This window comes from Oncorhynchus gorbuscha, linkage group LG16, assembly GCF_021184085.1.
Source record: "Oncorhynchus gorbuscha isolate QuinsamMale2020 ecotype Even-year linkage group LG16, OgorEven_v1.0, whole genome shotgun sequence".
Lineage (NCBI taxonomy): Eukaryota > Metazoa > Chordata > Actinopteri > Salmoniformes > Salmonidae > Oncorhynchus > Oncorhynchus gorbuscha.
Window position 1 is genome coordinate 28,283,892 of NC_060188.1, and position 13,627 is coordinate 28,297,518.

The following is a 13,627-nucleotide window of genomic DNA, read 5'->3' on the forward strand; positions in this document are numbered from 1 at the left end:
AATGTGAATTGGGCCAAGTTAGAGGTCATAATGCATTTAGATTATAGTGTATCACGATGCATGAATACACAACACCAAAAGCTTGATTTTTATGGCTGTTTTAAAAGGAATTTCCTGCATTTCTACATAGTAATGATTTATGTTCACTAATTGGTCAATTGATATGATAGCATGTTTAATCTATGCAAATATGAACTATTCATAGAATTTCTCTGTTTCATTTTATTCTTTAATAAGGTATATTGTAACCATGTGATCAAGCTGATTTATGATACAGTGTGTAAGCTACACAATACAATGTACACAAATGCCTACTCGCAATAAAGCTCTCCTCGCAACCATTGCAATGATATTAAACAGTTCCACTGTGCTTTTTTCGTTCTTCCCGTCTAATCAGGGATGGATTTAGACTGGGGACATCAGGTAGGTGCAATTCATTATCAGTTAAAACAGAAAATGAGTAGGCTCCGGACCTTGGAGGGTAAGAGTTAAATACCCCTAGGCCATAGCCTACAAATAGCTATACCACATAGTCATAGGAAATGTTCCCTCAAAAAAATTCAGCACTAGGCAAATTTCATGTCTCATTGTGAAAATTCGATGCTACTTTTGTTGAGTGTTTACTGTGAACTCTGAGTCTGTACCCACTTTAAGTTACAGTTTTAACAGTGGCCAAGTAGCCTACTGTTGCCATTTGATCATGATGTAGGCCTACTAGAGTATCCTAGCATAAAAAACAATGGAGAAAATGCATCCCATAACATTTTAACATGGAAATAGCTGTTCTATCATTCAGCCTACAGTAGCAGCCAATGTGTGGTTCATTGTAGGCCTACATTCCATGAGACTTGAAAAAGGGCTTGACATGAACCTGTTTATCTATTTGTCCTTCAGACAAGGAGGTGACTGAAAATGTGTTGTTTGATGCAAAAAAACACTTTACGAAATAAAAATAATTATTATTCCCATGCCATTATTACAGAAACTCATACAAATTATGCTATATTCTGCCTATTGGCTACTTAGCTTATTCAAAACATCCTCAAAATACAACACTACCCCTTTAAGACATAACAAAAGCAAAGCACAGGAAGTAGATCTTTCAGTAGTTTCGTTGGAATAGGGTCCAGTATGCAGCTTGAAGGTTTAATAATAATAATAATAATATGCCATTTAGCAGACGCTTTTATCCAAAGCGACTTACAGTCATGTGTGCATACATTCTACGTATGGGTGGACCCGGGGATCGAACCCACTACCCTGGCGTTACAAGCGCCATGCTCTACCAACTGAGCTACAGAAGGACCGGTTTAGAGGCCATGATTATTTTCATGAATGTGTCAAGAGATACAGGATTTAAAAACTTGATTATCTCCATTAATCCTAGGTCCTGACAGTTCTGTGCAGACTCGGGACAACTGAGCTTTGGAGAAATACGCAGATTCAAAGATGGGTCCGTAATTTGCTTTCTAATGATCATGATCTTTTCGTCAAAGAAGTTAAGGAATTCATCACTCCTGAAATGAAAGCCATCCTCTCTTGAGGAATGCTGATTTTTAGTTAGCCATCCAAACTCCCTTCCTCATTTCCAGTCCATGTCCCTCGCCTCCGTCAATCTTTTATTGACTTGAAGCCTGGTTAGATTAACAATTTGCACTTAGTACTGACCTGAGGATGCTTCAAAAACCAGGATGGGACACTAATACATAAGCATTGTGTTGAATTGGAACAAATAACCTAAACCAAACAATGGACGGAGGTAAAAGAAAACGTTAAAATAATTTCGGTGACTTTGAAAAAACTTTCTTGAAATGATTTTTGTCAAAGCACCCAATTATCGAGAACAAATAGCATGATTCATCAACAGAAAACAAGAATAATAATGTCTGGACTACCATTTGTAATTAATTCAACACAAATGAAAAAGTTAACAAAAGGACGCTACAACAACTTCAGTTAATTGTTGGCCCACTTTTACAAATCAAAGTCAATTTGTTCTTGTGTAACAACACAGTGGGGCCTAAATGTATTAGTGAGACAGAAATGTAACACACAAAATCACACATAATAACTAATATAATTTCTATATTGTCTTTCTAAGGTCCTGTGGAAGAACATAACAATCAACTTAAAGAAGACAAATGTTGCTGCTCTTGTTTCATAGAAAAACAGACACTGTCTCTCTCTCTCTCTCTCTCTCTCTCTCTCTCTCTCTCTCTCTCTCTCTCTCTCTCTCTCTCTCTCTCTCGCTATCACCCTCAGTCCCCTTTCACACCTTTTCTCACAGGCGGGGCTGCGGATTTTGGCAGAGAGCTAGACACAGACAGAGGCCTCAATATTCAGCTATACAGTGAGCATAAGTACAATGGCACATAAGCAAATTAATAACAACATCCTCAATGGTGGGGGTCTTTAGAAGACCCCCGTAATCAATTTGAACCTTACACTATGAAGGAGGAGAGAAAAATTCAGCAGCAGCAGTGGCAATGTTATTCTCGAACCAGTACCAGTTCATGGTCCCAATAGTGGCTAATGTTTGCTTCAATCACTTGAGCTATCTTTGTTGTGAGAAGTCCTGCGTAGCAAAAGCATCTCTGTAGGCTTGTCCATTTCTGTCGGTGTCTGCCTCAACCATGGGGGCGTTTGGATCATCCTTATCTTCAGTGTGAGGATCTGGGCAGCCATGCTGTTTGAGGTAATTGTGAAGAACTGCTGTTGAAATTATGACAATGCAGCATCTTCTTGGTTGAAAGCGCAATGTGTTTCTGAGAAACTGGAAATGACTCTTCCATACACCAAACATGTGCTCCACTACACCTCTGGCTGGAGTGGATATGAGCTGGGTTGTACAGTTGTTGTTCAGGTCCTATTGCATGAAGATAGGGGATGAACAAGAAGTTGTTCTGTGCATACCCACTGTCACCAAGTATGATTCCACAATGTTGTCCTCCTTCAAGCTGAGCATACAGTTTTGGAAAATCCTTGAGTCATAAATCGTACCTTTCCAATATGCAACAATGTTGGAGAACTGCAAAGTGGGAGTGCACACACTTTGTACATTTATTGAGAACCAGATTTACGATTCCTGTAGTCCTCAGCATCTGCTGCAGAGGGACACTTAATGGGAATTTGACATCAATCTATATAGCCAATGACTCCAGGCAAGTTCCCATATTCATATAACTCTACCTTGTAGTTGGCTTGGGCCGCAGCATCAGGGAACTTGATGTAATTGTCTTTCAGTTCACATATATCATTGCAGACTTTTGTGTACTATTCGGCATACAGTCAGTTCACCTACACCACACAAATCTCCTGTTTGACGAGGAAGGATGCAGATGCCAAAAAAACTCAAGGTGATCAGTTGGGAAGGAGGAATGGGCTTTCCCCTAAGAGAGTCAGATAAAAGCCTTGGCTCAAGCAAACAAATGATGTTAGCTGCATTTTCTTTGTACGTAAGGAAATAGTCACGGAAATTTGATTGAATCAAAATCATTCAGTGAGTTGCTCCGGTCTATAACTGTCCTTTTGTCTGGACTTGGTGGTGCTCTTTGATCATCATTGAATTAGTCCAGGGTAATCCATTTTACTCCATTGCCAAGGTCAACATGGGGGCCAACATCCATTAATCTGAAGTTAAACCTGACTCTGGACAGGTTTAATTTAAGCCTTCACTTAAATCTAGATTAGATTAATCTAGACTAGAGCAACTCTGAGGCTATTTTCAACCATGTCTGAGAAATTCCATTTCAGTTAGTCCAGTTTAAAAGTGCAATTTAGTCTAGGATTAGGCTTAATCGGTGTCTGCAAAACCACCCCATAATCATGCCAAATCATATTTTAGAAATGTGTTCCCTGACAGAGAGATAGCTAATAAAACACTAGCCTCAGCAGGCAAATGCACACTGCTCAAAAAAATAAAGGGAACACTTAAACAACACAATGTAACTCCAAGTCAATCACACTTCTGTGAAATCAAACTGTCCACTTAGGAAGCAACACTGATTGACAATAAATTTCACATGCTGTTGTGCAAGTGGAATAGACAACAGGTGGAAATTATAGGCAATTAGCAAGACACCCCCAATAAAGGAGTGGTTCTGCAGGTGGGGACCACAGACCACTTCTCAGTTCCTATGCTTCCTGGCTGATGTTTTGGTCACGTTTGAATGCTGGAGGTGCTTTCACTCTAGTGGTAGCATGAGACGGAGTCTACAACCCACACAAGTGGCTCAGGTAGTGCAGCTCATCCAGGATGACACATCAATGCGAGCTGTGGCAAGAAGGTTTGCTGTGTCTGTCAGCGTAGTGTCCAGAGCATGGAGGTGCTACCAGGAGACAGGCCAGTACATCAGGAGATGTGGAGGAGGCCGTAGGAGGGCAACAACCCAACAGCAGGACCTCTACCTCCGCCTTTGTGCAAGGAGGAGCACTGCCAGAGCCCTGCAAAATGACCTCCAGCAGGCCACAAATGTGCATGTGTCTGCTCAAACGGTCAGAAACAGACTCCATGAGGGTGGTATGAGGGCCCGACGTCCACAGGTGGGGGTTGTGCTTACAGCCCAACACCGTGCAAGACGTTTTTCATTTGCCAGAGAACACCAAGATTGGCAAATTCGCCACTGGCGCCCTGTGCTCTTCACAGATGAAAGCAGGTTCACACTGAGCACATGTGACAGACGTGACAGTTTGGAGACACCGTGGAGAACTTCAGCTGCCTGCAACATCCTCCAGCATGACCGGTTTGGCGGTGGGTTAGTCATGGTGTGGGGTGGCATTTCTTTGCGGGGCCACACACCCCTCCATGTGCTCGCCAGAGGTAGCCTGACTGCCATTAGGTACCGAGATGAGATCCTCAGACTCCTTGTGAGACCATATGCTGGTGCGGTTGGCCCCGGGTACCTCCTAATGCAAGACAATGCTAGACCTCATGTGGCTGGAGTGTGTCAGCAGTTCCTGCAAGAGGAAGGCATTGATGCTATGGACAGGCCCGCCCGTTCCCCAGACCTGAATCCAATTGAGCACATCAGCTCCATCCACCAACTGGGTTGCACCACAGACTGTCCAGGAGTTGGCGGATGCTTTAGTCCAGGTCTGGGAGGAGATCCCTCAGGAGACCATTCGCCACCTCATCAGGAGCATGCCCAGGGTTAGGGAGGTCATACAGGCACGTGGAGGCCACACACACTACTGAGCCTCATTTAGACTTGTTTTAAGGACATTACATCAAAGTTGGATCAGCCTGTAGTGTGGTTTTCCACTTTAATTCTGAGTGTGACTCCAAATCCAGACCTCCATGGGTTGATAAATTTGATTTCCATTGATCATTTTTGTGTGATTTTGTTGTCAGCACATTCAACTATGTAAAGAAAAAAGTATTTAATAAGAATATTTAATTCATTCAGATCTAGGATGTGTTATTTTAGTGTTCCCTTTATTTTTTTGAGCAGTGTACATTTACAGCAGTAGCAGGCTAGGTTAGTCAAACTCTAAGCATTGGCTAGCTTTCTATAAATTGGCTAAATATGGTCAACGGGATACATCTTCATACGATCAAGACAATTCAGATTGCATGCTGCATTTTTTAAGTACACTATACAACAGATATTTTCCCTATTTCAGTCATTGGGAGTTCATCACACACGGCCCGTTCTTTCAGGGATCCTTGGGACTTCCCTACCCAATTGAAGTTGACATTTTAAATGGTTAGGGTTAGGTTAAGGGGTTAAGATTACAGTTTAGCGTAGGGACGTCCCAAGGATGCCGGATAGCACTGTCCCATCAGACACAGACAAACAGCAGCTAGTTTTCAAGTGAGGTCGTGTTTACATTTGAGATGTAACGATTTTAAAAAGGGGATGCCTAGTCAGCTGTACAACTGAATGCCTTCAACTTAAATGTGTCTTCTGCATTTAACCCAACCCCTCTGAATCTGACTTCATCAAGAGGGGTGCTGAAAGTGACTTTTTTTATGGTACATTAATTAAAGGTGCCAACACATTGTATAGTTGGCATAAGAATGTTTTACTGTAATCTGCAACTCTCCCGAGGGGGCTCGATCAACTACATGTTAGGAGAAGCCTATAGTTAGTCAGTTAAAAACAAATAAAATGAAATGTATTTTTAAAGCTCTTCTTACTTCAGCTGATGTCACAAAGTGTTGTACAGAAACCCAACCTAAAACCCGAAATAGCAAGCAATGCAGGTGTAGAAATACCAAAAACAGAAACATCTGTTTTCAATATATTTCCTAAAATGGAATAATGTACCACTGACCATCGTTTCATCGACGAAGAACATTGCTTTATTAACTAAAATCTTCACATTTAATTTATATATTTGTGCTATAGTTTTTATGTAGCTTAGGTTCCAGGTGTTGGTATTTTCCCCTCTGAAATACCAAGATAATTACGTAATTTTTCCAGTAAAATAGGGTGTGGCGTGATGCACGTCCTTACGTGCGGGGAGGCGCTATAAAGGGTTGTTTTCTACTCTGCAAGCTAAACAATCTCCATTTTGTGAGAGCCTTTCAGCTGACTAAAACGTCGTCCCAGTGAAACGGAAGAGTCAAAGAAAGAAAAATAAATTAAGCAGACCAGTCTATCGCTAACCAGTTATTATCCGAAAGGAAAGGAAATCTTATCGTATGTCCGCTATCCAGAACCTCCAAACTTTCGGTAAGACATTTCAACCATCTCTGCTAAAGCGGGGTCGGAAAAGTGGGGGAAGGGCTGTTGCTAACGTTAGCTAGCATTTGTAAGGATTTTGACGGCGTTCCAACTAAATATATCGTTTTGATTTTAAATGTCCATGAAACATCCTAGTTATTTATAGAGAACATTCCCTCTCGATTGAAAATAAGTTATATTAATAGATTTTTTACATTTTTTTGCAAATGTTGGCCAATATCCATCAGACTTCAACTAGGCCGAAGTTCACTTCCTTTTTTTTAGGCCCGAACGCGGATTTGTAGCCGGTATATCAAACTAGTCTATTGTGGCTACATTGATCAATGTACAATACCGATTTGGAATTGTAACTCGTTCTTACTGCCGGTTGTCTTTCTGGGACTAGCTATCAACAATGGACCGAGTATAAATGTAGAATTTTAGCCTTTGTCTGTATGTAATACGACCCTGCCTGGAAGGAAGGCCTTTTGGGGTGAAGCGTAAACTATTTTAAGTGTAACGTAAATGGCCAGATCAAATAATGTAGCCCCGCTGAATTGTGGGCTTCTCTTAACATTTCATTAGGTCCTTTCGACATTTCTGCTTGTTTTCCCGGATTGATTTTCTATCTGGGCTTGGGCATTTTACTTTCTCCCATGTCACTAATCTAATATGTCACTAAATATTCCGAGAAATTTAGGTTTGAGCAGATTAGCCGCCCACTCTGTGTGGGATTTTTTTTTCTCCCTCTCTAACGTTAATCCCATATTCCATGTAATTTGCTGACAAACATCTGTGCAGGGTTTTGCTTGGGCCTGAGCCTCGTGGCTAAGACGTTACGTCACCAGTTCATCGGCCTGGATCTTTTGTTAGCTAGGTCAAACATACCACTGCCATTTTAGCTATCACTTTAGGTTGCTTCCTTGTAATCTTACATGACTGATCGTTTTGAACTGTAGTGTGGTTTGTTTTTAATGGTGTTCTTCCCACAGACCCATTTGCTGATGCAACTAAGGGTAATGACAGACTCCCATCTGGGACTGACGACTACATCCACATAAGAATCCAGCAGCGTAACGGCAGGAAGACTCTGACCACGGTCCAGGGCATAGCCATCGACTATGATAAGAAGAAGCTAGTCAAGGCCTTTAAGAAGGTATGTTATGGCAGTTTACACTAGGTGGTAAACTAAAAAAAGGTCCATGTCTTGTTTGACTAGTTCTGCTTTGTCAACAGAAATTTGCCTGCAATGGGACAGTGATTGAGCACCCAGAGTATGGGGAAGTGATTCAGCTGCAAGGTGACCAGCGCAAGAATATCTGCACGTTTCTGATTGAGGTAGGTTTGACTCTATTCCCTGCTATGGCACATTGCATTGCACCCAGCTTATACTCCACACTTGTGTACTAAGTGGCCATCTGTCATGGCCCCTACAGGTGGCTCACATAGAAAAGCACCTGTTTGTAAATGTTCTGTGACTGGAGTTCAGAGTCCCTTTGTGTAATGTTTCTTCTGCCCTCATCCCACTTCCAGATTGGCCTGGCGAAAGAGGAGCAGCTCAAGGTCCACGGATTCTAGGAGCTCTCAGCAGCCCTCTCTCCCCTGGTTGTGATACTTCTCTCCCCGTGCTGTAATCACCGCACCCCCTTTAAGATAATGATTACCTCTGAATTGAGACTTTTTACTACCAGTTTAACTCTCCTCTCATATGGGAGCAGTCCAGTGCAAACATGGACAAACGGCTTGACAGATGTGGGATGAGTGGTGATTTAGTTTTTTCCTTACATTTTTTTAGTTTGCTGTGTGAAGGGCACAATTACATGTAACTCTTTTTGTTTTGTACAAGTTTCAATAAAATGATCAACCGCCACCTCATGCGGAATCCTGTTGTGGTTGCGGGATTTGGGGGCGGTGGTTAGAATAGGTAAGGGTGGTTCAGTTTGGGGAGAAGCACTTAACTGCAGTTCCAATGTTTTGTGGGGCTGCATACGTCCATGTTACAGCACAGTGTTGAAGTTCTGATCATCGCAGCCCCATCTACAAGGTTGTGCTTCTTCCTGTAAAAAAAGTCAGCCATGTTATGATTGATGCTGGGCTACCAACTGAAAAGTGAGTGGGGGAGACTTGTTTATACAATTCCACATTTTATTCAATAAATATTTGAAATTGACCATCTCGTTTTGAGGTACAATTATTTAATCATAGCTGGGTTTGCAATGACAGTCCACTATGCATACAAGTTGAAGGGACCATACCAAGACATGATTATTTGGTCAATATTGACTTGTTGCAAAAAGCCAACTGCATGTACGGGACTTGGCATCTTGTAAGAGAATGGGGCCGTACATGGTGTGCCTTTGCATACTAGTGTTGATGGGTTGCTGCTTACCACCCTTTGAATGCACTTGCTGGATTGGAACTTCTGCTAAATGTAAAAAAGGAAAAGCGGTATGGGCTGGAAGTGTATCGCCACAGGTTCACCTAGTCTTCACTTAGGTCGGAGAACGATCTGGCTGTTCATGCGGGTTCAGGTCTTGACTCAGCATATGTAGGGGGAGGGGCATTTGATACATATGGGTGCAGTGTTGAGTAGCAGTAAACTTCCAAAAAGCTACATGTTAGACAGGATAGCCACACAGCATCACACTGACAGTGTTTCCACCCCTGCTCTTATTTCTTGTGGGAAATGCTAGTGCTGCATGGAATTACTTTTTCTGTGGCTGTGCAGATGGCATCAAATGATCTGATGGTATCTAACGAGGTCTACCATCTACCCAATCTGGCCTTACCTCGCACCATATGGGGAATTCCTTTGACAGCGTACCATGCCAGTTATTCTATTAGTTATCACTGCTTTAAATCAACCATTTGTTTCCTGCATGTTCTCAGTCCTTTGTAAAGAAATAGACAATGGAAAGACTCATGGGAGACATTTTGGGCCAGTTGGTTTTCTCAATTGTATGTGTAAAGAAAACAGTTAAGACTGAAAAAATCCTAATGGTACAGTTTCAAACACTGCACACAGCTTGGTAAATAGTCAACGCTATATTTCTATCTTCATGTGATGCTGTTTGGACCTGACAGCGCCAGACTGCATGACGCAGCTCAAATACGCCAAACCAACGTACTGTTATACTATGCATTCTCACTTGGGGGCACTATAACAGCAGTTTCAATCTTTTGTTTTTAAAATAGACTTTAATCAATGCCAGCTTCAGTACTCGTTACAAATAGTTGTTGCTGTAATTTCAAAATTTTCCCTATCCATAATTTAAACTGCTTTGGGTTCCACATTTTCTACACTTAGTCAAATCGCAGACTCCAGGGCCTTTCCAGTGTGTTATGCTGCATTCGTAACAAGGTGGGAATTCAACTGTTGGGAAGTCATAAATGCCAGTTGGATGCATTCATGTGCTTTGAACTCGTTGAGAAATGCTAATGGCTAACAAGCTGTGTAAACCATGAACTGAAAGTACAGCTATTCACTTGTAAACAAAATAGTGTTAAAAAAAAACTAATGAATTGCTTTTTATAAATGTTTTGTTGCATTTGCCGAAAATGCTGTTATCGAGGTTATTTCCTTTGTAGGTGATATCAGAGGTCAGCATGCCCAGGATGGTGGATGAGTTTCCCACTGGTAATTGCCAGTTGGAGGGTCATTCAAGTAGATTTTTCCCAGTTGTATATTGCGGTAAATTGCCACTTGGTTACGAACGCAGCGTTGGGTAGGAGAAGGAGGGCAATTCCACGATTAGAGTGATGCTGAGACTCACGTTAAAATGTAAAACAAGCAAAAACCATTGATTGCAAAGTTTAACAAACCGTACACCTATATGCAGAAGTAAACATTTAACAATTGCCTCTGAGAATTGTACTAAATTGTACACATTAACTTGACAAACAGTGCAGATGCAAAGTTTGGTAACAGAATGACTGTAGAATCTCCCTCAGTTTTTATGTGACCACGTTTTCCCAAAATGGTTAAATATCTAATCTGAATTAAGATTCAACCATGTTTGCAGAAAGAATCGGGTTTCAGCTGTGATATAACATGTGGGGACTCTGTTTTAACAAATCTAACGCAATGGTAAATATTAGCACTGGCGATCTTGCTATTAGGTTCGGGGTGTGTCTGAAATATTTTTGCTTTCACAACCGGAATTAGGGGCTCAGTAGCTGCTGGTGGTTGTGGGTATGTCAAGGCTTGACACCTCAGTGGCCAATCAGAACGTGCTCCATGGATAAATACAGTTGTGTATTTACTGTCTTCTCTGTATTGTGTTGTCTTCAACTCCAATTCTAATGTTAGTTCGTTAGCCTTCCCCATGCATTGCTTCAATATGGAAATACTGTACATTGTTAAACATAGACGCTAGACGAGGGGAAGAACTCCCTTTAATATGCATTGATGGATCAAAATCTAATCTGACAGCATTCACACTGATATAGGGCCTAGGCCTACTGTAAATTGCAGTCTGGACATGAACATGATAAACATAGTCAATAAGCAAGATTACATTCACTCGGCTATTGATGAGGCCTAAGAAGTGAGTGTATAATTCTAATCAAATTTGAATAAAAATGAAACAACATGGCTAAATATGGTTACAGGCACCATAATTGCTCCCGGTGGGCGTATAACATTTACATTTACATTTAAGTCATTTAGCAGACGCTCTTATCCAGAGCGACTTACAAATTGTATAATACAGACAAGGCAACTTAGGCTATGGAGGGTTTTACGCACATCCAAACATTTCACAGGAGCTGGGCAAAGATCCAATATAAAGAGAGATGTCATGGAACCAATTTACAGTTCATATTTGCACTTCTCCAGAAATAGCAGACAAAATTGCATTGCATTCGAGCCATGTACGTTTTCAACATAAGCCCGCGAACGGGGAATCTTTCAAATGAGTTTTAAAAAAAATAAAGATATATCAAATTAAACAAAAACAATAATCTGTTAAATAAATAGGATCAGGTCAGAAGTATTATATCATAAATCGCGGCTCTCGTCCCATGAGCATAAGGCAATGTGTGCACACAGTCCTAAAGGCGCCTGCATACATAGGTTCAGTTTGCTCCTAGTAGAACTCAGTTTGGTGAATATTCCTTAAAGACCTGCTCTTGAAAAACAAGAAAAAGAGACTCTGGATTCGAGCCCAGGCTCTGTGGCTGCCAGCCGCAACAAGGAGGTCCATGGGGCGACGCACAATTGGCCTAGCGTCGTCCGGGTTAGCCCAGTGCACGCCGACCAGGTTGGTTTCCGGGTTGGATGCGCGCTGTGTTAAGAAGCAGTGCGGCTTGGTTGGGTTGTGTTTCTGAGGATGACCTTCGTCTCCTCCGAGCCCGTACGGGAGTTGTAGCGATGAGACAAGACAGTAACTACTAACAATTGGATACGAAATTGGGGAGAAAAGGGGGTAATTTTTTTAAATTTTAATTAAGATAAATCAATCAGAACTTCGACTTGCCTCAAGAAAAGAATGTTGTGTAACCAACATAGCCACAAAAACCGCTGCCAAATTCCAAAACGAAGAAAAACCTCACAAAATGTTACCATTATATATGCGCAAACTGTTTTGACTGGGAAGCTGTTTTGACGCTAGTCGCTAGTGCGCATGCCACTATCCACATTGCTTAAAAATACGTTTTTAAAGTATGTACATAAAAGTATGTTTTATTCTTGGTCACGATCTTTAATCAAAACCTAATATTAGGTTGAAAATCCAGACCTAATCCCAGTTGAGATCTTGTGGCAAGATTTGAACCGAGCAGTTCATGCTTGAAAACCTATAAATGTCACTGAGTTAAACCCGTTCTGCATGCAAAAGGGGCCAAAATTCCTCCACAGCGATGTGAGAGACTGATCAACAACTACAAGAAGCATTTGATTGCAATCATTTCAGCTAAAGGTGGCACAACCAGTTATTGACTGTAAGGGGGCAATTACTTTTTCACACAGGGGAATTGGATGCTGCATAACTTTGTTAATTAAATAAATAAAATACGTATCATTTTTTTTGTTAGTTGTAAACTCTGGTTCCCATGATCTAATATTAGGTTTTGGTTGAAGATCATTCAATATCAAAAATAGAGAAAATCAGAAAGGGAGCAAATACTTTTTTTTACAGCACTGTATACCACAGCACTGTATACCACAGCACTGTATACAACAGCACTGTCTACCACAGCATTGTATAGCTACTTACCCACACATCTAAACCCAATTACTTACACACCCCAGCCTTGTCACCCTATGCCCTAACCCTAACACCCATATGCCAATACCCTAATATTGATACAATCATGTACAGATACACCCATATCCTAGCTCTAAATGCCCTATTTATTACTCACTTTGCCAATATATCTCATCCCTGTTACTTGCCAATCTCAGCCCTGTTACCCACTTTCTTTAGGCCTGTATTCCCCAAGTCACCAACAGTAACCTACAGTGCATTAGGAAAGTATTCAGACCCCTTGCCTTTTTCCTTATTTGGTTACCTTATAGCCTTATTTTAAAATGGATTAAATAAAAACATGTTCCTCATCAATCTAAACACTATACCCCATAATGACCAAGTGAAAACTTCAGCTCCAATTGACATACCCACAAAGTCTGCGCCTGTGCTTGAACACAATTAGTCAACTAAGCCAGGTCTAAATGTGCTGAAGCCTGAATACTCCTAAACTGTTAACTAGGTCTACCCCCTGCACCTGAGTCCCAGTAGTAACATAAACCAGATTTGCACCTGCATATCTTAGCCCAAATACCCATACCAACCAGGTTTATTCCTGTGTCTATGTCCCAATACTCTGATAAACCAGGTCTACCCTTGTGACTATTTAACAAAACTCACATAAACCAGGTTGTGCAAGAGAAACTAAACAAACCTATTGACATTAAATATTTGTTAAGTTATTACACTAATTCAGTTTATGGGTCTATACAT

General features: G+C 41.2%; 1 protein-coding gene across 1 annotated transcript; it reads left to right on the top strand.

The window, feature by feature from the left end:
* The first annotated feature begins 6,497 nt into the window (after positions 1-6,497).
* On the top strand, positions 6,498-8,538 carry LOC124000417 (eukaryotic translation initiation factor 1). The gene is made up of 4 exons (XM_046306765.1): positions 6,498-6,677; positions 7,661-7,824; positions 7,905-8,006; positions 8,202-8,538. The coding sequence occupies exons 1-4, from the start codon at positions 6,647-6,649 to the stop codon at positions 8,244-8,246; spliced, it is 342 nt and encodes a 113-aa protein (XP_046162721.1). The 5' UTR covers positions 6,498-6,646; the 3' UTR covers positions 8,247-8,538.
* The last annotated feature ends 5,089 nt before the right edge of the window (positions 8,539-13,627 follow it).

Bases quoted from the DNA above. Each gene is read 5' to 3' on its own strand.
- LOC124000417 (XM_046306765.1), top strand. From the start codon at position 6,647: ATGTCCGCTATCCAGAACCTCCAAACTTTCG. The intron at 6,678-7,660 runs GTAAGACATTTC...TTCTTCCCACAG, and splicing joins CCAGAACCTCCAAACTTTCG to ACCCATTTGCTGATGCAACT. The intron at 7,825-7,904 runs GTATGTTATGGC...CTTTGTCAACAG, and splicing joins TAGTCAAGGCCTTTAAGAAG to AAATTTGCCTGCAATGGGAC.